The 25,827-nt window shown below is 40.2% G+C and overlaps 2 protein-coding genes across 4 annotated transcripts; both read left to right on the forward strand.

Annotated features, from left to right (window-relative positions):
- The first annotated feature begins 389 nt into the window (after window positions 1-389).
- On the forward strand, window positions 390-9,804 carry LOC132577180 (NADH dehydrogenase [ubiquinone] 1 subunit C1, mitochondrial-like). 2 transcript variants are annotated; one of them, XM_060246740.1, is made up of 4 exons: window positions 390-491; window positions 2,431-2,534; window positions 6,191-6,276; window positions 9,599-9,804. In XM_060246740.1, exons 1-3 carry the CDS (start codon window positions 431-433, stop codon window positions 6,257-6,259), a joined length of 234 nt encoding a protein of 77 aa, XP_060102723.1. In that variant the 5' UTR covers window positions 390-430; the 3' UTR covers window positions 6,260-6,276; window positions 9,599-9,804. The 2 variants fall into 2 exon arrangements, with proteins under 2 accessions (XP_060102723.1, XP_060102722.1); XM_060246739.1 differs by having other exon boundaries at window positions 6,191-6,272.
- A 1,772-nt stretch (window positions 9,805-11,576) lies between these two features.
- Window positions 11,577-25,233, forward strand: LOC132577181 (protein MGARP-like). Of its 2 annotated transcripts, none has more exons than XM_060246743.1 (4): window positions 11,577-11,960; window positions 16,502-16,605; window positions 17,261-17,366; window positions 22,919-25,233. In XM_060246743.1, the coding sequence occupies exons 1-4, from the start codon at window positions 11,885-11,887 to the stop codon at window positions 23,161-23,163; spliced, it is 531 nt and encodes a 176-aa protein (XP_060102726.1). In that variant the 5' UTR covers window positions 11,577-11,884; the 3' UTR covers window positions 23,164-25,233. The 2 variants fall into 2 exon arrangements, with proteins under 2 accessions (XP_060102726.1, XP_060102727.1); XM_060246744.1 differs by having other exon boundaries at window positions 11,914-12,025.
- The last annotated feature ends 594 nt before the right edge of the window (window positions 25,234-25,827 follow it).

Below are 25,827 nucleotides of genomic sequence, written 5' to 3' on the forward strand. Positions count from 1 at the left end.
TCTAATTTTAAATACCCCTACTATTTAAACTGTGATAATTGCTTACTAGAAAGTTTCCTAACCTTCCAATCCAAAAAGGACGTTTCATCAGTTTTTAAAAACAGCCTGAAAAAAAAGGTGCTGTAAAAAGACATCTGGTAGTCCTATACTGTGCAGATTTGTGAACATTCTAGTACCACAATTTCAGGGAGGAGGAGCTTAAAATCAATTTCAACGCTGTATACTGTAAGCATCTACAAAAACAGTAAAAAAAAAACACTTTACGGATTTCAAACTGATTTTAAGGCTGTAAACTTTCGGGACTAATAATTTAGTAGTGCCTGCTGCCGGATTGCTGATAGGTATTACTCGTCTCTCTTCCGTTCCCGCCCCTAAAGCTATTTGATTGGTCGCGCCATGGAAATTTCCTATACGGAGAGAGGAAACCGACATGGCGGCGCCCTTGCAAGCTTTGCAGAGGTTTCTCCGGCTTTCGGGGACCCCAACCCCCAGTAAGTGAGCTGTGCCGCCTTCATACCTTAACCTGACTAGAAAAGAAAAGGGTTACCACCCCGTGCAACCTTTCTTCTCTTTCTAGCGTTGCGTGTGAGGTTTTTATACGGCTCTCTTGCACGTGACCTTCAGATTCGGTCTTCATTTTCTGCCACAGCAGCGGCCCGTTTCTTTTGTTGATCCCGCTGTGATTACGGAGCCGATGGTTGTGGTGCAGCAGGCTGTAGGCGGGATATTGGCGAGGAAGCTTTGCTCTTGACTGAGCGCAGAATGTTGTGATAGCAGTTGAAAGGGCCTTCATGGATAGTGGTTTTCGCCTGCAGGTTTTCCAGCCAGGAGTATGGTCTGAAGATACAGGATATGGTGCGCGGAGATTAAACCGTTCAGAGTGGCTATGGTTACTTCTGGGATAGGAGACTGCTTGAGAGCCTTTGCATGCTACTTTGGGAGAAAGGCAAAGCACATGTAAAACTTCCATGAATTTTCATCCTGATAGTTGGGATGCAGGAACAAAGTATTCCTGGCATCTTCAGTTAAAAGAATTGGGTGATGTTCAAGATCTCCAACTGTGAAATTTGTTGCTAGTTGGAACAGTATTGACTATGGCAGACCAGTCGTATAGCTTATGTATATAGCTCTCCCCCCCCCCCGCCCCAATTTCCTGGTCTGGCACACTGCTTAACATTCTCTGGGAAAAGAGATCATTGATGCTTCTTGCTGAATGTATTAGTCCAGGAGGGGAATTCTAGCAGGAGCTCCTTTGCAGATTGGCTACATCAGGGGATGTGGCCCAATCTTTCAAGAGCTTACAAAAAAGAGCCTTGCAAGCTCTTGGAGGATTGGCTACATCAGGGGTGTGTGGCCTAATATACAAAGAAGCTCCTGCTAGAATTCCACTGCTGATTTGTGCTGTTACATATACTGATATGCTTTTTTTCTCATATTAATACCCTTTTGTGATCTGGACCTTGAACAAAATTTTGGAAACAGTCATGGATTAATAGCAGAACATAGGCTTTTCCCATTTTGATTGATTTGCTGCTGCTTCTATTTTTTAAAAAGAGGGATTTCTAATGATAGGGCGGAAAAAGACAACTATACAGCTTTCTCTTCTTCTTTCCCCATGCCTGGATCTTGCCTCCTGTTTTCTTTTGAGACCATCCCACCCAGTCGATACTGTGTTCCTTTGACCCTTGATGGCAAGAGTCATACTTCCATTTATCTTTCATTTTAGGTTCTAGGAAAACTGAAGTTATCTGTTCCCTAAACAAACTGTCTGTGTTTACATACTATAAATGCAAAATGACCCTAAGTATTATAAATATTTTAAATGAATAAAATGTTTCTCTCTCCTTTTTTTAAAGCCTTGATACTGAATGTAATTAACACCTTAATATCAGATTGGTTTTCAAAACAGCCTTTATTGTTACTGTGGCTCATAACAGATTATCTCAACAGGCAAGTATAATAAAAGTCAGGATAAACTGGCTGGATTAGAGAGTGGGTGGAACATACTATTTTTGAATACGGCAAATATGGCATTTGTTGTCTTGCTTCCCACTAAATGAGGCACTCCTTTCTGTTTCCTCTGTCCCTCCCCTCTCAAAAACTGTTAAAAAAATAAAATCCCCTTTAAAAAGTCTTAGTACATACAATTAATTCAGTTGATTCTTAACACAAGAGAGTTTTTCCTATGGTGAGCAATGCTTTTACAAAGTACCAATTCATATAGCAATTGCTATGGCTATTCAGAATTATCATATTAACTTGCTATGTTAAATTTCTGCAGGTTTTCCCCCTTGCCTTTTAATGATTCCCAGTATTTCATGAGAACTCACTTTTCACTAGTGATTCCTAATCAATTCCAAGGATAGTAATCCTGAGATTCAAGCAAACCATTTCCTCACTTTAACACATTTGTGTGCTCCTTTATTCTAGCATTGTCTCGTTCTGCATTCACAGCAAGGAAGGATGATTCAAGAAATCCTGACTGGCTGAAAGTTGGTGTAACTGTTGGTTCCACAATAGCTATATGGGTTCTGGTAAGAATAATTTAAATAATTTATTTATTAACAGTGTTTCAGAAATGACTATTGCTTATTTAGTTACTTTCCTCAATTAAGGAAATGTGATATAGTATTCTTAGGTCAGTGGTTTCTCCAATCCTGAATCTCTGAGCACTCACAGCCCCATTTCTATAATGCAGCTTGCACATATGTATTTATGAGACTAGAAACATGTTATGAGATTCTGAAGTTAATTTTCTTGTTTTTGCTGCAGCATTTGAAACCAGAAGCCAAAAGACATTGATAATGATTTTAAATAATGATTGTATAGGTCCAGCTGCAAAGACATTAGGAAAGCCCTGCCACTGCCAAATGTATTGCTTTGATTCCATTGGACTGACATTAGCTATCTAAAGATAATTTGCCTTAGCCAGTTAAGGAAAGATGGTAACTGGCAAGAACCTTCACTGGTTGGATAGCTGTAATGAAGCTTAACAGCAGCTTTGGAAGAAAGGGGCATTTGGAAATGTTCACTTGAATTCAGTCTCTTGGTTAAAGCACTTTGTGGCACTTCATGATATCCAAACAGTAGGTGTTGCAGCTGCTGATCCCAGTTGTTAGGATAGTTTACTGAGCCCGCCTCGGTGGGGTAGGGCGGGATATAAATCGAATAAAAAATAAAATAAAAAATAAATAAAAATACTGCATAGGTTTTCAGCAGGTGGTTCAAGGTGCTATTGAACCTCTCATTTAGACTATCGACTTGTGGGTGCTAAGCAGCAGTGGTGAGGTGCTTGATCCCACAAGCCTGCAACAGTTCCTTCATTAACTGGGACATGAAGGTGATTCCCAAATCAGTGACCATGTCTTGCAGAAAACCTAGCCTGGTGAACACTGCCAGCAAAGCTTCAGCTATGGTTTTCAGTTTGATGTCCTTTAAAAGTATAGCTTCTGGAAACTTTGTAGCATTGTTCACAATGTTCAAGATATATTTATTCCTCTGCCTAGTTGCTCAGGAGATTGGGCCCATAATGCCCACTCTGATTTTGGAGAATGCCCCTGTCACAAGCAGTTGTAAGAGTCTCTTTGTTTTGTCATGTGCCTTGCTCACTAGCTGATATGCCTGGCAAGACTTGCAAAATGCCCGGATGGCTTTTCCCATACTGGGCCAATAGAATCTTGCTTGCAGCCTATCTCTGGTCTTGCTGATCCCTAGATGTCCAGATGTAGGTATCTCAAGAACCAGCTGTAAAAGCTGCAATCTGTATTTTCTGGGTATCACAAGCTGTTTGTGCTTCTCCCAGATAATAGCACATTTTTGCCTCATAGGCACTCTAAATGGTCTCTGGTCTAGGATCTTAAACTGCCAGGGATGTTCAGTGGTTGCTTCCTGAAAAGTTTAATCTTGGTTTTGTTCGGTGAGAAATTGTGCAGTATGTATATTTTGCAACAAACTGTTCAAATTCCTCTCACTGGGCTCTGCTTGTAATATCACTGCAGAGTTGCTATAATTGGTTTCCATAGCAACCACTTCTGGTTCAGGCCTAATCTGCTGCCCTGAAGCCTGACTCTGCTATAGGGTTACCAATCTCCAGTTGGGAACAGGGAATCCTGTGATTTGGAGACCCTCCCCCCACATCAGAAAGGGGTGAAGGAAGGGAAATGACTGCTGGGCACTCTGTTATACTCTAGGGGGACCAATAGGGTGTAATGGAGAATTGATCTGTTTGAGGCTCTGGGGGAGCTGTTTTTTGAGGTAGAGGTACAAAATTTTCAGCATAGTATCCAGTGCTTCTCCTCCAATTTTCAAAACCAGGGGGATCCAATTCTATGAGCCCCCAAAGAAGGTGCCCCTATCCGTCATTATTCCAAATGGAGGGAAGACATTTAATAGGTGTGCTGTCCCTTTAAATGTGATTGCTAGAACTCCCTTCAGAATTCAGTCGTGCTTGTCACACCCTTGCTGCCGGCTTCACTCCCAAAGTCTCCTGGCTCCACACCAAAAGTCCCTAGATATTTCTTGAGTTGGATCAGGCAGCCCTACTCTGGGATCTATTCCTGGTCACTACATTAGCTTGTGAGTCCAGTGTCATTCCCTAATAAAACTGGAATGCCCAGTGCTCCCCACACTCCCATGATCGTTTTGCCCTGGAAGTTGTTATATTTCATGGGAGTTCTGCCAAGCTTACCTCAAGCTCCGGGCCACTGATTCCCTTAATTCTGTATGTTCTTCCTGGTAAATATCATTCTTCATTTACTAAGGCTTTACTAAGGTGACTTTTGCCCATTTATTTATCCAGCCTATGAGTTCATTATTTATGTCTACAGACTCCAAATATTATCTGTTTAAATCTTCCTGCATCTTCCAAACTTGTAAGCCAACCTGGTCTCTCTGTTTGGGCTTCTTTTGGTACAGGGCTTGATGGCACAGGGTCTGTTTGCTTTTGTCCTTTTAACTATTTTGAAAGTCTTGGCTGAAGTTTGTTGTTTTCCTTTATCCAGCTTTGGACATTGAGCTTTCATGTATGCCTCTTCCTGGCAATTAAAACATATTATCCCTTCCTTTCTATTTGGCTCAGGAGTACTCTGCCTTGCAGGGTTGGTTTTAGATGGCTCATTTTTCTCTGAGGTGCCCTAAACTTTATTTTTCTTGATGGGGTGGGTGGGAAAAGAAATCTTCTCAAGTCCCCTTCTATCTCATCTAATAACGTGGCAGCTTCATCTACTATTTTAAACTTTTTCTCAGCCCAGGACCTGAGGGAAGGGTTAGGGTCTCCCTTTAACTTAAATGACAGAAAATGGCATTTGTGACACTTTTTAGAATTCAAAAGTAACAGGTTTATTTAACATTAAAGAGAAAAGATCAGGTGAAATCAGGGGCTGAAAATACTGAGAATTTGCACAGACTTTAGTTCTTATGTACAGGCTAATGAGAGTTTAATAAGCTTTTTTACCATTTCTTTAAACTTTATATTGAGATGCTTTTGTTCTTGGATTTTCCCAAACCTTCTACCACACATGCTTTCTTAGTATTCCTCTGCTTTGGTTTCCCAGATTGTTGGTACACCTTTTTCAGTCCCTAAACCCCTTCTCTTGAAATACCAGTTTTTGACTGACTCTTCATTTCTCTCTGAGCAGTTTTTATTCACACCAGACATGGATCTCTGTACTCTTCAGAGCTATTTTCCCTGTTCAACTGGGTAGAGAATCTTCTCTCCCTAGATCTTTCCCTTTCCCTTGGCGTGATTGGAAGTCTCTGTACACTTCCCAAACCTCCTAGCCACTTTCCCCTGTTTTCCTGTCTATGTTAAACTGCTCTCAGCTAAGACTGAAATTGAACTCTCTGTCAAGGCAGAATTCTGACTTTCTCCAGTCAAGGTACAAATTTGACTCACTCTTCTCAGCATCCAACTCTCTCAAGACTGTGTCTGCTCAGCCGATGTTGACCAACCAGATTGCTCTGAACAGCCTGTCACTCAAGGTTCTCTGGCTCTGTGAAGAGTTAACCCTTCACATACCTTTACTCTGTTTTTACAGCACTCTGAAGCTTTTTTAAAATACAATTCATCACACCCTCAAGCTACAATATTCTAGTGAATAAATAGAGATTAACTTTTAAATGTTGACTGTCCTGTCTTTAAATGTTGACCAGGTATGACTCATGCTTTAAAACTACATGTGTTAAATTTCAGCTCTTAAAACAACATAATGATGATATTAGAGAATATGAAAGGAGAAAAGCAGAGAGAGAGTGTTCGTAGTTGTCTTAAGATGGTGAGTATAAACATAATACTCTTGTGATTTGCCTTTTCTTAGGATCTGTGGAAAAACACCATTTTGGGCCTATGTTTGTCTGGGAGTGGTTGGAGGAGTCTCTCAAACTCTAGACAGGCTTTGGGCCTAGTCTCTTCCTCCTTCCCCCTCCCCTCCTGTCTGGGAACAGCAATTCTGAGGAGGCCTCCTAGAGTGACAGGAAGTCTGTCAGGCTGGTCTCCCAGAATGCTGCAAGCAGGAAAGCCAGTTGCTGGGCGGGAACTGGGTTTTATAGTAGAGGTTTTTGGAGGGAAACAGGCAGTTAAAAGTTGTCAGGGGAAGCTGACAGTCAGTTGAGTTTGATTTGAGTCTTGGTGACTGGTGAGTTGGTTCTGGATGGTATGGTCAGGGCCAGTTATATATTAGGGAAAGGAGCGTTTATCCCTACTTTCATTTATTACTTCTGTTCACCCTGTATTTAAAAATGCCTGTATATAGTTATAAATTTTAAATAAAATTTTTGTCTGTTTAAAAAGGTAGTCCCTCTGTACCACATAGGTTCCCCAACCGCCTTAGACCATGCTACTGCAAGAGGGGAGTCCAGGAATGGGGGAATGCATACAGTTGGCAAGGGTGCCAGTCCTCCAGGGGACTTCCAAAGAAGGACTTTTGTCTCTGTCATAACCAGGTGCTGGGTGGGCAGAGGACCTTGAGGCCAGGCCTCAGAACTGGCAAGGGGGATTGGGAGTCCTGTTCCTCTCGGTCAGAACCCCCTGAATTGAACAGGTGGTGGCAGCGTGCCCTAGTGGTGGGAAGAGGATAAGCTCCCTCCAGGGGTTGGCAACTCAAAAGGGAGTTGACGGGACCAGGTCTGAAGGCAGAATCGGACTGGTTCCGTCACAGGATCCATTACTTTCATTAGTGAACAGGAGCAGCCTAGGCGGTTACCTAAGGGGCCAGTGCAGAAGGAATGTCAACCAGCCCTTTCAGCCTATCCCTGCCTACCCCAGTATTGGGGTCTACCCTGGGAAGTACCCTGGCCCCTATGGGTGGCCAGCAGGGAGATGCTTCCTCTTTCTCTCTCTCCATCAGGTCCAGCCATCTTCCTCAACTTAGCTGTGCCTCACCTGACTGTGATGGGGAAGGCAAGATGGTGGGTGGTGGCTTCCTTCCATGATGGAGCAAGTGAGAAGGGCAGGTGCTTCTGTATTCTGCCGCCAGGAGACAAGGAGGGTGGGCACTGTCTTTCCACCTCCCTATGTATGGGCAAGGGACACAGGTGCCATCTTATTACCCGGTTTGGGGGGGAGGCGGGTTTGGCATTGTCTTCCTGCATCCCTGTCATGTAGGGAAGGTGGCCGGGGCATTCTGACCTAGGGCCTCTAAAATCCTAGAACTCGTCGTTTTAGTAAAATATTAAATTTTATGTGTTGCCTTTAACTGTGGAAACCCATGGAAATTGTGGTTTTCACTTCAGGCTATTTTGTGTATGGTCTGGCTATCCAGTCTAATAGTATAAATTTCTATTTACATTTTTTAAAATGCACAAAAAACACCATATTGTCTTAATCTGCTTGTTACATTACTGTTTCTAATCAAGTAGTGTGTGATCTGTGAAAATTGCTTCAGGTTAACAGGAGCCTCCTCAATATCAGAGTCATCTGCTCCATATTCTTCTGTTCCTCATCTCCTCATCTCAGCCTTCCTCACTGCCACAGCATACATGGGTATTCCCTACATTACCCAAAGTTTTTAGGTCTGTGCAGATATTGCAGCCCTACATGCAAACTGGTTCATGTGTAGGGAAGGCAGTACAAGGATAGAAAATTCACGTGGTGCCTAGTTCACACATGGTGATCACATGTTTATGAGGTGCATTGTGGCGACAGCACATTTCTGATATGTGTGGTTGGTGTGAATGTAATGGCTGAAGAAGGCTGTCGTTCCCCATGGTTACAGCTGATAAGAAGAGAGGTAAAATAAAATTCCTACTGAGATGGATCGTCTTGTCTTCTGCTATCAGCTGCTATGTTGCTAGATGACATTGCATAGTGCTTAGAGTCAGGGGTGGAATTCTAGCAGGAGCTCCTTTGCATATTAGGCCACACACCCCTGATGTAGCCAATCTTCCCAAGAGTGTAAAGGGCTCTTATTCCAGGGCCTACTGTAAGCTCTTGGAGGATTGGCTACATCAGGGGTGTGTGGCCTAATATTCAAATGAGCTCCTGCTAGAATTCCACCCCTGCTTAGAGTACTGGTTTTAGACATATGGCTTGTGGATTGGAACTGGCTTTTATCCATTCTGCAAGCAACTGGTCATTACTTTTATTGCCAATGACGAGGCTGTGCATTCAGTCCTTGTATACCATCCCAGTGCTAATAAGTAATGGGCAGTGGAAGTGGGAGGGTGGGCATCAGGGAAATAAAGGAAATATGCTAAGTGTTAATGTTTAAATCATGTTTGTATTTTGAGTAAAAAATGCTATTAATTGGGTTTGCCTGTGTCCTTTTATAAAGTTTGGTAGCTGGAATTCCATTTTATGTTACACGTGACCTAGCACAACAAAGTGACATTTCTGTCAGATCTGGCCCTCATAACAAATGAGTTTGACACCTCTGAGAGACCAAAATTCAGGATCTGAGAGACCAAAATTCAAATCCTGCCTTGCCTGGAAGCTCATGGGAAGACCTTAGGCCAATTACATTCTCAGCCTAACCAGCATCACAGGGTTGTCAGGAGGATAAGATTTCAGAACAGAAAATGTTGTAAGTTGCCTTGGGTTCCTATTGAGAGAAAAATGGGGTATAAATATCTAAATAAATACTATAAGAGAAGGAGGCAAGACAGCTATGATAGTTGTCGTCCCAGCTTTGGTGGTTGCAAACATCTGATTTGTGGCAGTGCTTGCAGATACTGCAGATCTCTAGACTGCTAAAACTGATTTAATATTCACATGTTACAGTTCCCATACAGTATGCCTCCTGCCAAAACCAGGATTATTTATAGTAAATATTGCTCCTTGTTTCACAATTGGTTTACTTTTAAATGGAGTATTAATGATTTACTTTATCAGAATTTGAACATACAAAATATTAACTATTTGTAGTGTTCTATATCTCACTGATATGCCAAATACAAAATAAATAGTTAATGCTCTGTCAATTTTCATTGTCAAGAGATGTCTCAAGACTGTAGGCAAGCACTCCCTGCATCAGAGTCTTATCTTTTTGCTTGACTTTTGGGGAAGGAGTGGATATGATTTAGAAGAGTCTGTATTGTTAGCTGTTGTTTCATTGTGATTGCTGTTATTACAGTATGGTTTCATCTTTTAAAAAATCTTTTCTAGGTTGAAGGTGTGCTCCTAAGAATCTACGGCAGTTAATGCATACTGCACAAGGCGATTATTAATTTAAGATACGCATTAGTTATTGGATTTACTTCTAATTCATATTATCTTCCTGATATACAACTGTGACAAAAAGGGAAAGTGGCTGAAATAGTCATTTTATTTGATCATTTCCGAAGCTTACAAATAAAACATGTTACTCTTGAGACTTCTGTCTAATTTGATCTTTCTCTGCATAAAATAGTATCTAATTTGTATATGAAGCCCATTTGTTTAAGAGAGCAGTCCTCAATGAGATTCCCAAGGACATCACAGAGCCCACTGACACCTTTTCTGGCACCCACTATGTGTTTATAAACTGGGTAGAGCCATGTGGGGCTTTTCCAAATAAAGCTTCTGACTGTCCGTTAGTGATTTGATTGGCTGTGCGGATTTTTGAAAACATTCCTTTGGCAGCAGTTGCCACCATTGCACAAGGATCTTGGCTGTGTGTCTGAAGATAAGCTGTGGTAGCCACTTTGTGGCTGGCTCCACCTTCTGTGGCAGCCATTATGTGGCTGCACCCAGCATGCAGTGTGCCCACAGGCTCAAGAAGGTTGGGGACCCTGGTTTAGGAGAATGGTTACACATATTTCTGATTAGTTGTTTGTTAATTATAGTCTTAATTGGTCATATACAAATAAATAAAACTTGATGTTAAGGATGCTTCCGTTGTAAGTTGCATGGAGTCCTTATGAGGAAACATTGCTGCTGTTTTTATCCTCTTAAGAATGATAGGGACAAGCCTAATCAGTAAAAGCAGCAGCTAGAACTCCCATGTTTAATCTTTGGTCAGCCCAGAGGCCCTTTTGAGTTCTTGTAAACTATAAGTGTGCTTTTTTATAGCAGCTAGCATAATATAGTACCATAAGTGAGATGCTTCTGTGGATTTTCCTCAAGAGATTTTAGAGTGTTCATTTTTCTTATTGGCTATCTATACTAGCAATATGTATTGCCTCTTGATCCTAGAACTGACTTTTTGTGATTTGATTATAGCACATTTTGTGACTCTTCTTTTCCAGCTTGGGAGAAATAGCTGTTGTACTATTACAAGCCAAACTTGCATTATACTGCAATGTACAGTTACCAACCTAGTTTTAATCTGTGCCTTGCTGCATTATGTCAGCAGTGCTTGCTGAACAAAGCTGCTTTTTTGCCAGTATAAACTAACAAGATTTGTGTCTGAGGTCAACCATAAATGATTTTATTTGTAATTCCATAGTATACCAGTTTGGCCCTAAGGCTGTTTACTGGAATGATCTACTGATTTCAGTTAAGAGTAAAATTTGAGTAAGCATGCTTAAGATTGGAGCCTAATGCTACCTGAGATGAACGACACTGTGAATAGAGCAGGCTTGTAAAGACCAGTTCAACCCAAAGAATGTTTTCCAGTTCAATGGGAGTTGATTTTTATTTCTTATGGAGCACTGATACGCTGTAATGGGCATTTGGAGGCAGGCTGGATAAACTACATTTCTGTGGACTTTAGCCAGAGCAGAGGCACGTAATGTCAGTCAAAACAGAGAGCTGTGCCTCTTTAGAACAGAATGCTGTGTGCATGAAACAACTACATTGGTTTGTGCTAGAGGGAAATCCCTGATAAAACCGGAAACATTGCATAATTCACTATCCCCCTCCATATTGTATAATGAGGTCTTTAAAAAACATGTTTTAAAGCTAAGTTGAGGATCAAATACAGTAGTGTCAATGTACCTAGCTAACAGATCGCTGTGGTAGGTTTCAGTAGCGCTCTGGTATTTGCAGCGTGCCCAGACACTTTGGGTTGCTCTGTAAATTCCGTGAACTGCAGCAACTGGATCGCAGCACGGCGTTGCAACTCGCCACCCCTGGCCTCGGCGGCATTTTGAGTCATGCGCCTCTTCAGGCGAGCGCTAGCCGCTGCACGCTTTCACCTTGGCTGGACGCCTCCAATTCCGCCGCGTCACGTCTCTGCCCTTCGGGGAACAGCCGACCTACACGGCGAGCAGATTTTTCACAGGGAGGGGGAAGGTGGGGCAAAACGGGCCACGGCAGAGGCAGATAACGATCTAAAATAAGCAGAAAGCAGGCCGGGCAGAGCCCGCGAAGAGCCTGGATTGGGCAAGCCTTGCTCAGTCCCCGCCTTGGTCCTCCTACTTGCGTGAAGCGCCTGGGACTGGCTGTCATTCTCTCCTTGGCTGGTAGCGGCTCGAGCCCTGGTGCGGTTGAACCCACGGTGGCGTCATTTCAGACCCCTTCCTCCCCACAATGCCTCTTTGTAGGGTCGCTTGGCAGACGTTAACCTCCCGCTTGGCCAGGACTGCGCCCCAACTTCGTGGACGCGGTGAGTGAGGGGGAACTTATTTTCGCGCCCAGCGGTGGGGTTAGGCGTGGGTGCTGCTGCGCCAGGTGAGCCGTCGGGGTCGGTGGCAGGACGAGCTGTTACGGGTGGCCAAGGGAAGGGCAGAGCCTGGAGCCGAACAAGGAGGGGGGCAGCGCCGAGGTGTTTGCCTTGGTCGCCGTGCACTGCCTGCGAGAGGAGACATGAAGGTCATAAAGCTTAAGCAATGGCATGAAACAGCCCAGCCCACGTAGGGCTCGTATGGGATCATTTGCATTCTCCCACTCCCCGTCCGCAATCTATTCCTAGTATATACAAGGCCCTGAAAATGAAGACTTAAACCCTTAAACCATACGCCTCGACGGGAAAAAACGAAACAGCCTACAGGGCTTCGGGTCCCTTTAGATTTTCTTCCTGGGTTGTTTGGAGACCCAGTGCACTGGAGAAGAAAATATGGGCCAATAATTGCAAAAACAAAACAAACAACCCCAGACAAGCCTCGTGTGGGCCCGATGAACCGTGCACACGCAGGCTGAGCTGCTGACACAAATTTATTCTGAAGGGTGAGAGAAACAAGAATGTGGAAATAAAGGGTGAGTGTTTGGGCTCATAAATAGAGCTGAGTTGGCACACCCGCAACTACCCAACATTGGATTCAGTGAAGAGAACTTGCTGATTGTATTCAGTGCTGACAGGTTGCATTTATTCGAGCACATTCTCCATTCGGAACAATGGAGTGGGTTTTTTTGTTGGGGAGGAGGCTGCCTGAAGCCTAAAAGGCTGGGTTCTGTCCTTGACATATTTATGGCAGCCTCTGCCTTTATCTCTGGTGACATAACTTGGGTAGAGGGTAGCCTTGCCTATTAGTTTACTGCCAGTGGATGTTGTTGTGATGGCTGTTCGCATAGATGCAATTTGAAAAGGGATTAGACAAGTTCCTGGAGTCTATTAATGGTTGCTAGCCATGGTGATTACAGGCAATAGATGCAGTTAATCTCTAAATTTTGGTGCTAGGAATCTCTCCAGTGGGGATCCAAAGTAGCCCACAGCATCATTGTCTCCTCCCCTTTTTTCTGAGGTAGGTCAGGCTGAGAGATAGTGATTGGTCCAAGGTTCCATGCCAGACTAGGGATTCAAATCTGAGTTTCCCAGATCTTAGCCTGACATGCTAAGACTAAGTTACACTATGCAAAATAATCTCTAAATCTTGAGGTCAAACATTAAATATGTGACAAAATAATATTCCCATATTTATTGATTTATTTATTTTGTGTTGTTTATAGTCTGTCTTTCTCACATGGATTACAAAATAATGAATCAGTACAATCAACAAAATGGGATATTCAATAGCTAATACAATAGGACATTAGAAAACTGGAACCACCCGAAGAACAGGTGCATAGCTAAAGTATTAACATGACACATCAAGCAGTACAGAAATTAAATAATAGGATCCTATTTATAATTCCCTTTATATAGCAGTGAAGGCCACAGGTTCTAGTTATTTATCTCAGTAAGCTTATGAAACCATTTTGTTCTCTGCAGCCTTATTACATGGGCAGAAAAGCCCTCTTGAACAGTTCAGTTTGGCATAGTTTGCAGAAAGCCAGGAGAGTGGGAGCTCTCCTGACCTATTCCAGCAGGCCATTGCACAAGGTGGGAGCCACTCAGCCACAGTGGAGAATGGATGTGTATGGGCAGTTGTTGATTTTGCCCATTTGCAGGTAGGCACCACAGAAACCCCTGCTGACATGAGTGGAGCTATCATTTTGTTGAAAGGAAAATAGAAAGGAAGATGTAAGACAATCCCACTTTTTTAAAAGTTACAATTTACTAAAATTATCGTACACCACTATAACTTTTTTGTGAATTTAAGATGCCCCTTTCTTTTATTTGATGGCACTTGTGAGGGGGAATCCTAGTCTTCTTTTCAGGTAAATAGAGCATTTTGTTATTATATTTAGATTGCCAACCAAATAGTATAGATATATAATCTCATGGAGAAACCCGCTCCCCAGCTAACAATCCTTGATTCTGAAAAATTCTTGGAACTTCAACACTGTTGTTGTAAACAGAGTTAGTCTATTCTAAGCATGGGTTTAGCAGAATATAACTCTGTAAATGATGGCAACTGTATGTGTTTTTAATTGCTTAGTGTCTTTACATGGATAACAGAATGTTAAATGAAAAAAATTCTTAATTTTCCAATTGCTTCCCTCAGCAGATATGCATTCTGTAGTACAAAAGGCATGTGATATGAGCTGCTAGGCCAGAGTTTTTGAATTATGCTCCTGGGTAGTACAAAGGCATTCTGAAATTGCAAACATATGTTTTGTTAGTTTCTATAAAATTAAACAAATAATGAAACTTACTTAAACAATCTGTGAATTGGAATGTTAGATCAGTGATTTCAGTCATTCTACTACACTACAATTAAAATCTTCTGTAGTGTCTAGATTTCATGCTGTGTCTAAGCTTAGATAAAACATTAGGCTGCTTGCTACAAAGTAATGCAAATAATAACAACTCTGTGCCATAAAGTAACAAGGTAGATAGCCATCTGACAGCAATGCTGATTCTGAGATTAGGCAGATCATGAGAAGAAGGGCAAGAAGGGTTGCATCAGTTCTTAGTTCTTGCAGTCCCCTCTTACACACCCAGGGAAATACTGATTGCCACTTTGAGGTCAGTCAGAAATTTTTCTCCAGGCCAGTCTGGCAGGGAATCCTGGAGGTTTTTGTCAACTTCTGGGTGTGGAGCAGGGGTCACTGGGAATGGTGAGGGGGGGAGGTATTTGTGAATTACCTGTATTGTGCGGGGGGTTAGACTAGATGACCCTGGAGATCCCTTACAATTCTGTGATTCTATGAAAATATATATCTACTCAAGGATAAGCTTATGTAACCATCCTGCCCTCAAAGCAGCAAGAAAATGATAGACTTAAATATGTATGCGTTAAATATGCATGACCAAGAGTCTCTTAATTCTAAAATGAAAGATGCCTTAAAGATGTTCCTCTTTTAGATTGTTGTATTGGTTGTGATTCCCTAACAGGTGATATTCTGCACTGGACTAGAATTTCCCTCTGGGATTAATATTCCCAATGCATGGCAATGTTTATGGTTTTTATTGTGGCAGTGAAGATGCTAGAACAGTGAACACATTTTAAGTTGGTAACAAATGTAGTTTATTTTTAAAAACCCCATATTCACATATTGCAATCAGAGTTCCCTCTAAGCTGAGTTAGCGTGAGCTAGCTCACAGATTTTTAGCCTCCAGCGCAAAGATTTTTGTTTTAACTCAGGATGACCCCAGAGCACAATAATTTATGCAGTAGCTCTTTAATGCCAGTAGCTCACAAAGTAGAATTTTTGCTCACAGAACTCCGCAGTTTAGAAGGCAATACTGATTGCAATCTACCCATACAAGAATTATTGACATGTTATTCTAGCGCAAGGGTGGCCAAATTTGCTTAACATAAGGGCCACATAGAATAAATGTTAGATGTTTGAGAGCCACAAGATATGAACATCAGATGTTTGAGGGAAGGAAGGAGATGGGGGAGAGAGATAGAAAGAAAGCAACTTTAAATGTATTCCCCAAGCTGCCAGCTTGCTTGGCTTGCAAAAGTGATTTCAAGAGACAAATGTATTCTCCACGCCAGCCAGTATGGGCTTCAAGAGCCACACAATATGAATGAAAGAGCCACATGTGGCCCCTGAGCCACAGTTTGACCACCCCTAGCATATCAACTATGTATTATATGAGTAAAGTTTCCAACCTTATGCTAGTTAAATAAGGCCTATACTGTCCTCAACCCTATGTTGGCAGAACATCTTTGCCTACAGGACCTGCAGAATTATAACGTCCCACAGGGCCCTGATGTTAATAGGCATAAAACAGTGTTGGCTCTGCCACTAGGCAAACTATCAATTGCTTAAGGTGCCAGCCTTCTGGGGACACTGAAATGGTTGCCCCCCCACATGACTCAGTTACATTATCAATGCAGAGGGGGGGGGGGCACCAGAAGTTAGTCTTGCCTAGGGAGTCAGACGGCTTAGGGCCGGCCCTGCATAAAGCAAGTCGAAGCCAGGGCTGAAAAAGGCCTGGTTCTGCTTGATGACAGCTGAAAGTTCTTTGGGCCAGGGTTCTCATGTTCACCCTGCCATCTACTTGAGCATGGACCTGTCCTGTACATGTACATTTTCTAGATACTACTGTGAAACTATGTGAAGGGTGTATAAGCACCACCTATTACTAGAAACCCAGTGACTGCCAATCATGCTTCCAGCTACAACTTTAAATGCATAAAATAGGCTGTAGTCTGCAGCCAAGTGCTTTGTTATAATTGCATTTGCTTTGATCCCTTCAACAGGGAATCTTACTTGGAGGTTATGCAACAAGCAGTATCAGGTTTGTAATACCCACTGAACGAAATAAAGAAACAGACTGAAAAAGCCAGATTGATACCTGGAGAGAGTATCAAGTTGCAGCATTTTGACTGTATTGAGTTCATTTCTTAGAATGATGTTTGGTTTTTTTAGTACCTTTCCGCCAGATGTCATCTGGAAGTGTTCCTGGATCTTCTGGGGAGAATTTGATTTACGGGCTGTTTGTTGTTGGTGCTGCTGGTGCAGGTATTTTTTATGTGAGTTGCTGATTTACTTTTCACATATTTTTATACTTTCCATGAGCCTTTAAGTTATATCAACAGTACTCTCTATGAATATTTTATTGTAATGTTAGGTTTTTCTTTTAACTTCTTATAGGTTCAAACATGGAGATGATGGCAATGAGCATACTTTGTTCTGATAGTCTTTTTAAAATATTTGATCTACATCAGGGGTGTCAGCCTGGCCCACAGGCCTGATCTGGCCCCCAGGGGGCTTCTGTTCAGCCCGCTACGGTCTGCTTTCTTCTCTTCTCCTTCTTCTGTCATCACCATTTTTGTTTTTCTCCATGGAAATGAGGCAGCTTTGCAAAGCAGCCTTTTCTCGCTCTTTCTTTTTCCCCAGAAAAAGCCCAACAGGAACTCATTTGCATATTAAGTCACACCCCCTGAGATCACTATTGTTTTGCACAAGGCTTTTTTTTTTTTGTAGAATCAACTCAAGCTACTATAGGTTGATTATGTACTGCCTCAGCACTTTTTAGTGGAGAGGCAAACTTTATTTATTGAACTATTTATGAAATCATTGTACATCCACAGCAATACTTTGGTGTAAGGGATTTGTATGTGAGGGACTTGTTAGATCGCAGCCTGAGTTCATGGAGGTGAATGTTGCTATATAATCTATTTTTAGGCTTACAAAGTGATCCTTTCAGATCATGCCAGGTACAATGAACGTATTGAACAAATTCAACAAAGAAATACAGAAGAATGGAAACCAAGGCCCTGGCCCCCTCCGTGTAAGTTCAGTATTTATTAATTTCTGTGTGTATGCTGTTAATCTTCAGAGCCATATAAAAATAGAAAGTCAATATTTTAAATTGCAATAGTTAATCCAAAAAAAGGGAGGAATAATATCCAACTGCCTATCCAATGGATTTTTCATGAAACTTTTAAAGGGTTACACAGGGTCGCCAATGCCAACTATAGGTTAAGAAATTCCTGGAAGTTTAGGGGAGGTGCCTGGTTTGTGATGGGGAGGGATCTTAGCAGGGATGTGATGCCACAGAATCCACCTGCTGCTGTTTCCTCCATAGGAACGGATCTCTGTAGTCTGATCAGTTGAAATTTCAGGAGATCTCCAGGTCCTGCTTGGAGATTGACAACTCTAGGGCCACACACAATGAAATTCTGGCTAAGTGTTTTGGAAAAGACAGTAGTTCTTATGAAGATGAGCTATGAAGATATTTAGACAGGATATATTTTTTCTTGTTTCCCAAGATCTTCTTTTGATTCTATGGTAAATGCAGCAATTAGCTCACTTAATTTTTTAAAAATCCATTGGACTTAAAGACAATAATAATAGATTTACAAATTACAAAACAGTATGATGAATGATTTATTAAACATGCCTAAATACATAATGCAACCAAAATCAGTTTGTGCTTTCTGTAGAAGAAGATTATAGTTCCACTCAGTCAGCATTTTCATTGCCAAGACTCTGACAGAAAACACAAACTGTGCTCTGTGGAGCTATTTGGGGGGAGTACATTCCACATCGATATTCATTGGCTTGTTTACTACTGCTTAGAGCAGAACTGATTTTTCAGAAGCCCCCCACAAATGCCTCTCTTTCACTAGATAAAGTTGTCTTAATATTTTAAATTTATACAAATGCTAGCTACTGGGAAGTTACAAAGAAGGTATATAGGTAGTACTCTGTTTGAACTATATGTGACCCAGCTTCCTATCATGACTGATGGAGTTCAGCTTCACAACATGAAGAAAAAGTGTATCTGAATATATACAGAAATAGTAGCTTTATCACAGCCTTAAACATATTGAAGGATATCTCTGTACCCATTCAGAGACACTTTTTCTTCATATGTTGTGAAGCTGAACTTAATACATTTAATAAATTATCAGTCTTAAGAATGTTTAAATTTATGAACTTGGATGAATAGCCAATGTTTCTGTGTTGTGATTATATTCACTACTATTTTAAAGGGGGAAAGAATGACGATACATTATGGTTTTCTGCAGATTCTCATTTAAATTGATGTATCACTAAAACGGATTCATAGGGTAACAGTTTTGCTTCCATTAAACTGCTGGAGATAAGTTTTTCAATTAAAAATTGGTAGTTTAATCTTCTGAAATGTAAAGCTTTATTTGATTTTAAATTGCTGCTTTAAATATTTGAGTTTAATTACACTATCTTCATTCCTCTCTAATGTTTCCAGCTGTAGTCCCAACAGCACTTGAACACAGTCACAATGAACTGTGCCCTATGCCAGGGGTGACTGACGGTAGCTCTCCAGATGTTTTTACCTACAACTCCCATCAGCCCCAGCCAGCATGGCCAATGGCTGGGGCTGATGGGAGTTGTAGGCAAAAAACATCTGGAGAGCTACCATTGGCCACCCCTGCCCTATGCAATTGTTTGAAAGTACTTGAGTTGGAAAGGCAGGGTAAAAATGAAATAAATTGCTTCAGGGCTTATACCTTGTTTCTTGAAAACATGTAATTTATCATGATGGTTCGTTTTGTGTGTGTGTGCAATCCTAAACAGTTACATCCTTCTAAATCCATTGAAGTTAAAGGGCTTAGAAGGGTGTAACTGTCAAAAATATTACTGTAATCTTACAGATGTTATTTGTACTTGATTCCTATTGAAGTCAGAGTACACCTGCAGTCTTCAGATTAGCTAGTTTACTTCCTTGGAACTAAGCTCCACTGGATTTAGTGGAATTCACAAATAAACAAGTTTAGTTTCAAGTCATGTTGATTCCAATGGAATGTAGTAAAAGCTAACTTTTGGGCTGAGCCCAGTCACTTTAAGTTACTATATAGCTCTCTTACTCTTCATGTTTTATGTTGTTAGTATTTCTTTTGTCTCCTTTCCTAAAAGCAATAAAATGCAAAATATCTTTTTTGTATTTTCCCTGTTTCATATTTTCTTCCCTTCTGTTTACAGTTCTGTGAAATAATACTTCTGGGCATGGTGTATTATTAATTCCAATGTTACCTACTATTTTTTTCTCCTCCTGTCTTTCTGTCCTTTTCCCCATGTGGTGTTTTTTGAGAAGAGAACTGGGTTATGGTTTTCCTTGGGCCATTTTCCAGAAATGACCTTGTTCTACCTAATCTGTGTTGCTCAGATCCTTTAAAGGTGAAACTTACTCAGAAAAAGAAAATAAGAATTTCCATTGACTCCTTAAACTATTCCATATTTCAGATTATTTTAAAATCTGGAAAATTTATTAGATTCAGTTGCAATATTTTATTAATATACTTTTTGGGTTTAAGACTAAGATGTTTTAACTATACATCCTGACAGTACTATAGAGCAGTAATATAGTGTTGCAGCCTAAATAGTTCATACTAGCCTGAGCTCGTCAGTGCTTAGAAGCTAAGCTGAGTCATCATTAGTACTTAGATGGGAGACCATCAAGGAAAACCAGGTGTTGCTATGGAGATAAAGGCAATGGCAAACCACCTCTGATCATCTCTTGACTTGTAAACTCCATGAGGAGACAGTTGTTTGCAACGTGATGGCACTTTATTATTATAAGAATGTAACAAACATTTTTTCAAGAACACTGATCCTACAGGTATTCTTGTGAAGGAGCCTGGGTTTGCAGCCATCTAAAATAACATTTAGTTTATGCAATTTTAAAAATCCCATCATCATTCATCTAAGGAGCTCAGAATGGGCTACATGGATCTCCTGCCCACTGGCTCATCTTCACAACAACCCTATCAGGTAGACTAGACAGAGAGATTAACTGGCCAGGTCATACACTAAGTTTCATGGCAAGTTGTGATTTGAACCCCAGACTCTTCAGTACTAATCCATGCTCCAAGGCTGCATGTCAGCATTACAAAGTCATTGTGTTTGATGGAGAACAACATGAGAACTTTACATCACACATACAATGGGAGTTTTGTGCCTCCCAGATGCACACTGATTCTGTTCTGTTTGTGACTAAAGCAGACCACGAGAAGTGGCTTTAGCCTCTCCCCACTGCTGTTTTTGTAAACCACCCCATGGAGTCCTTGTTGGCTCTGTAGCAAAACTTACATGTAGCCATGTTAAACTCTTGCAAAACTTACATGCAGCCATTTAAGTAACTTGATTTTTACAACAGAGTCAATAGCAGCTCCATGGGCTGCAAAAAGAACAGGTGCAAAAACAGCAGGGGGTATGCACCTATGGCACAACACTTCCTTCACACATGTGATGTAAAGACTTTGCGTTGTTTCCCAACAAACATAAGGATTTTGTAATATGCAGGTGAAGCCTGATCTCTACACTATGAACATGACAGATAGAGGGGGGGAATAGCTTAAATGTCAATGGAAACACCAAGTAAAATTTGAATATATTGTTTATCATAAATGTTAATTACATAATTTTCAGAATAATTAGTTTTTATTATCTTCTGAGTGATTTCATGTCATTCCACTTTACATTCTCTTGTTTCTGGTTTCCTTTTTTTCTGTCTTAATCATTCTTGCATTGGAAAGGTTGCATTTAATCTTTCTAATTGTTCCTCTGCTTTTACACTTTCAGAATAAAGTACAAGGAAAATCTCTTTCCACACACAAGGAATCATTTTTAAAAGGCAGTCCATCATTATGTACCTTGCAGCCAAACTTGAGAAAAATCATCTGTGTGGGGGATATTTTTATCCCAACAATTTTATATTTGCAAGCCTAAGAGATAGCACTATTTAAAGCATCCTGCAGAAGATAACGTGGCATTCGTAAGGCACTGGCTGTTTTGAATGAATGCACTCATAATTTGACTATCCAATAAAGCATACTGTACACTGATCTTGCTTGTCAATCTCTTCTTTGTCTGAACAGCTTCTCTTGAGAGTGACACAGTCAGGCATTGTGGCCTCAGATTTACAAGTATGCAGGCTGGACTTTTTTAAAACAGCCAGCTGTATCTGCTCAAATGTTAAGAACAAATTGCTGTAGTGGTGCACAAGATTATTAATTTATATAAGCCAAAACAACAATAATGCCCCTTCTTTTCATTGTTTAAAACTGATGATATTTAAAACTTCCTTAAAACTTAATGTTTGAAACTTCCTTGTACAAACTATTATATTTGGAAGCCTAGTTTGCATGCTAAGAATGTTGAGTTAGTAACAATTTTTGAGGATAGGGGTCATTCTATAATCTGACAGTGTCTCTTTGTGTGTATTGTTTGTTTGTATTGCATATGAATCACAAATTCCTTTCCTGCTTTCTTTGTCACCTGGGTAGGTTCTCTGAATGAATGTCAACTAACAAAGTTTGTGCTGCACTGTTTCATCTCTATGGTGTAGTGCCTGCTCTGTTTAATTTTCATTTGCATGTCTTCTTATCTAGAATATTTAAAATCCTTATCTGAAAATGTTTTTTCTCATTTAGAGGCTGAAGTATTACATACATTTCAGTGGGCTTCACTGTTTCCTGCAAAATGACACATGCAATCACATTTCACCAATTGGTTAGCTTTTGGTTAGCTGGATAGAAGAATTCCATTCTGCTTCAGAGTCTCTGTCCTGAAGATGGACAGTTGATTTAGCTGAAGATGAATTTTTTGAGTCTGTTGAACCTGAATTGGTTAGCTTTTAATGTATTGTAACCACATTCACTTCAAAGAAAGAGAATGTTACATGTGCATGATTCTATCCTCTGGTGGAGTGAATGGAGACTTCCTTGCATGCATAGGAGCTCAGGATGTAAAATGGTGCTTGTACAAGCAGGAATATTTTCTTGATCCAGCTGATAATGTGGCTTGTTAGTCCCAAATACCTACAACCATTTTAATATACAAATGTATAGTGTGATGCTGTGCCACACAGAGGCTTCTGATCATGGCATCAATGCCTGTTGACACTGATTTTATAAAAGAATTACAATAGGAATATGAACTGAGTGTTTTCAATGTTTTCAATCTCCATCTCTTCTTTTTAATTATCTGTATGTGTTATCTTCTAACAGTGCAATCCTAAACCTTGCTACATCCTTCTAAGTCCATTGAGTTTAGTGGATTTTGAAGAGTTAACTCTGCTTAGGAATGTTCTGTGGATTTTGCTTCCTTAAATCACATCCAGTAATACAGCATGGTTTCTGCTTATTGTGTTAAGTACTTTCATAGTAATGTTTTGCTTCAAGCCACATGTTCATTCCATTATGGTGATTTAGTAACAAATTAGTTTTGTAAGAGTCTGACATAGGTCTGACTAGTAGTCATCTTAAAATAGCTATGGCCAGTTGCATCTGCCATCTTTATTTGTTCTTACTGCACTGCATGCCATGCTTCATAATTTCTCTGTTGTATTAAATGAAGCCTTAGAAAGTGATGAAACTGAAACAAAAGAAGTTACTGATATAAAGGAAGAGGCAAAAGATGCAGCTGCAGAAGAGACTGCAGGAGTAATTGCTGATGAACCTCAAGTCCAGAGTGAAGAACATGCAGAATCTACAGAATCGGAAAAGGGAGAAGAATCACCTGTTGAGGAGGCAGCCTCTGGTGTGCCAGGAGGAGAGCAGGATGTTTCTGCCAACTCAGAGGCAACCCAAGATCAAGGTTAATGTTAATGGAATTTCTGCTAACAGTTTTGTCTCCTACCACAGGAAGCATGACTCTGCTCCCAGTAGAATGCACAATATTCCAAATGGAATCAAGTCGCATGATAAAAGTTTAATTTTCATTAAAACGCTCTTGAGATTTCACTTCAGCAGTAGTGATAGCACTTCTTCATCTCCTAGAGTTCCTATCACCTATGCAGGAGAGCGTTTATATTTGTCCAGAAGAAAAAGCAAGTATTGTATAAGTGAACCAGCCCCCACAAATGAATTATACTATTCCCCCAGCATGGAAGACAGCTAAAATAATATTTCAGTTCACCAGAAACAGAGCTGCTAAAAAATCTGTAGTGTGTGGCTGCATGTCCCCCTCCCTCACCTTTCTGAAGGGGAAAAAAATCCCCTCATTTGGCATTCACATTTATTTTGTGGATGAAGAAGAGGAGTAACATTTTTTAAAAAACAAAATATATATCTTCAAAATGTATCATTCAGTTTCTTTCAGACTACCTATTACCCAATACATGCTTTGGAAATGGATGTGGAAATAGTTTGAGACAGCTCACCCCCAGAAAAAAAATAGAAAAAGCCACGTCAAATTAATCTTAGTGGCTGTAATCCAGCAAGTGACTAAATGTAAACACAGCTTAATCTATATTATATTGTTTGCTAAGGGTCATCCTCTGGTTAGGTTTTTCATCTTCCATTACTGACTGTGGAAGTTGGCACTTTATAGCAGTCAATTATCAACAATGTTTTTTCAAGATTAAGCTAATAAATAAGCAAAACCTAGATCTTCTACTTTATTAAGAAGTCCCCAGCATGTTACTCTCTGATCTGTAATCTAAATTCTTTTTGATATTAAGTAAACTGCAACATAAATTGATTTCCTAGTACCTGCAACATTTCATTTTAAAAGATATTACCTTCATGCACTTTCCAAGAAAAGTATCACTTGCCTACTTTTATTTTAAGCTTTAATAAAATATTTCCAATCAGGTGTTTTTCTTTTTTGCTTTCTGTATTGATGTCTACTGACTCCCCCCCCCCCGCGCAGAAGGCTTAGAAGTATTGTGAAGCGAAAATAAGGCTTTTGATTCATGACATAATTTTTATTCAAAACAAAGGGCTTGGAAAGGTTTTTTTTAATAAAACAAAACTAAATTTACAGGCACTATTTTTTTTTAATAAAACCCCAAGTTACTCCTTCAACAGTTGAAATTTGAAACAGTTGTTTCAGATAAGAGTTTCATTGAATTTAGAATCTCAGGAAAAGTTTTGTCATAGTCATGGTACTTGAAATACTGATAACTGAAGATGCCCAAGATGGAAATTGGTTCCTTATTAAAAACGTGGATTCTGTCATTGCCTTTTCCTTTCTCCATGAAAACTTCAGTGTTCACACAAAGCTCCTAGACAAACAAAGTCTTCCTACTTAATGCAGTCTCCTGAGATAGTTTTCTGTACACAATAGGAATTGTACACAGTGCTGTCTCAGATGCTATGGTGAGTAGGGAATGAGGAAATCCTTGGGAACTTGAGCTTTTATGTGTACAAATAACTGCTGAATCAGGATTTTCATCTTGTTTGGGCTTTTGTATTAAAGTAATACAACTAAAATGTCAGTGTAAATTGTAGTGCCTATTGTAGTGCTTAAAATACACTTGCTAGCATAAACATTGGTTGTGTTTGTAACACTGCTAATGTATAAGGATGAAATTATCAGATTGTAAACTTTTTTCCACACATGAGCTATTCCCATAAATTCAAAAATGTTATTTTAGTAAATTTGATAGAAATAAATTTGTTTTATTCCGTATGCAGTTAAATACAGGTAGTCACTTAAGTACTTCTTAGCTTATCTTAAGAGGGGTTGAATATTAATTTAAGTGTGTATAGCTGGAACAACAGTGTGTTAACCCAGTAAATATTGCACTGAAATATTTTATAGGAATGGAACTGAAGATTCCTATTCTAATTGCAGCAATGGAATAATTATTTTTGCATACATAGAAATGGAACTGATTAGTTTCTTGCCTACCTCTTACTAAATAAAGGGTCTTATTTTAGAGCCTGTGTTTTGGTGAAACCTGTAATTTTCTGAAACTTATTGTGTATTAACAATTTTTTTCTTTGAAAAGTTACCTGTGAAAAGGTGGAGAAATAATATTCTAGTGTGATGACTTGTGGTCAAATTTCTCAGTCTTACAAAGTTATGCATGTGGATTAGCATTCCACATATATTTGGAGATGTATGCTTTTTTCCTATTTTCTCACATAGTTTCACAGGCAAGTCCTTTGTAGTCTACTGTTGGCTTTCCTGCTCAAATAAGTAAATGAAGTGGCTGCAGTAGAAACTTGAAATCATACCTCTGCGGTGTTCACAGTTCTTCATCAGAGGGTGGCCAAAGTAGGCATCGTTAACAAATATACCAGCAGGAAGCCCATCCAACCAGAGCCTTCCAAAGATGCTGCCTTAGCCTAAAACCCAAACTACACAGTTTGAACAGACATATGTCAGAATGCTGCTCTCTTCTTTCCTACTGTGTTCTTCTAGAGATGGTAACTCACATGAAAGTCAAGTTTACTAATCTGCTTGCTGCCTCTTTGTTTCTTCCTGAGAGGGGCTCCCCATTTCTGTGAAAGAGAAAATGGAGATTGAAGGAACTT

Source organism: Heteronotia binoei, chromosome 9 (assembly GCF_032191835.1).
Source record: "Heteronotia binoei isolate CCM8104 ecotype False Entrance Well chromosome 9, APGP_CSIRO_Hbin_v1, whole genome shotgun sequence".
In the NCBI taxonomy this organism is placed as follows: Eukaryota; Metazoa; Chordata; class Lepidosauria; order Squamata; family Gekkonidae; genus Heteronotia; species Heteronotia binoei.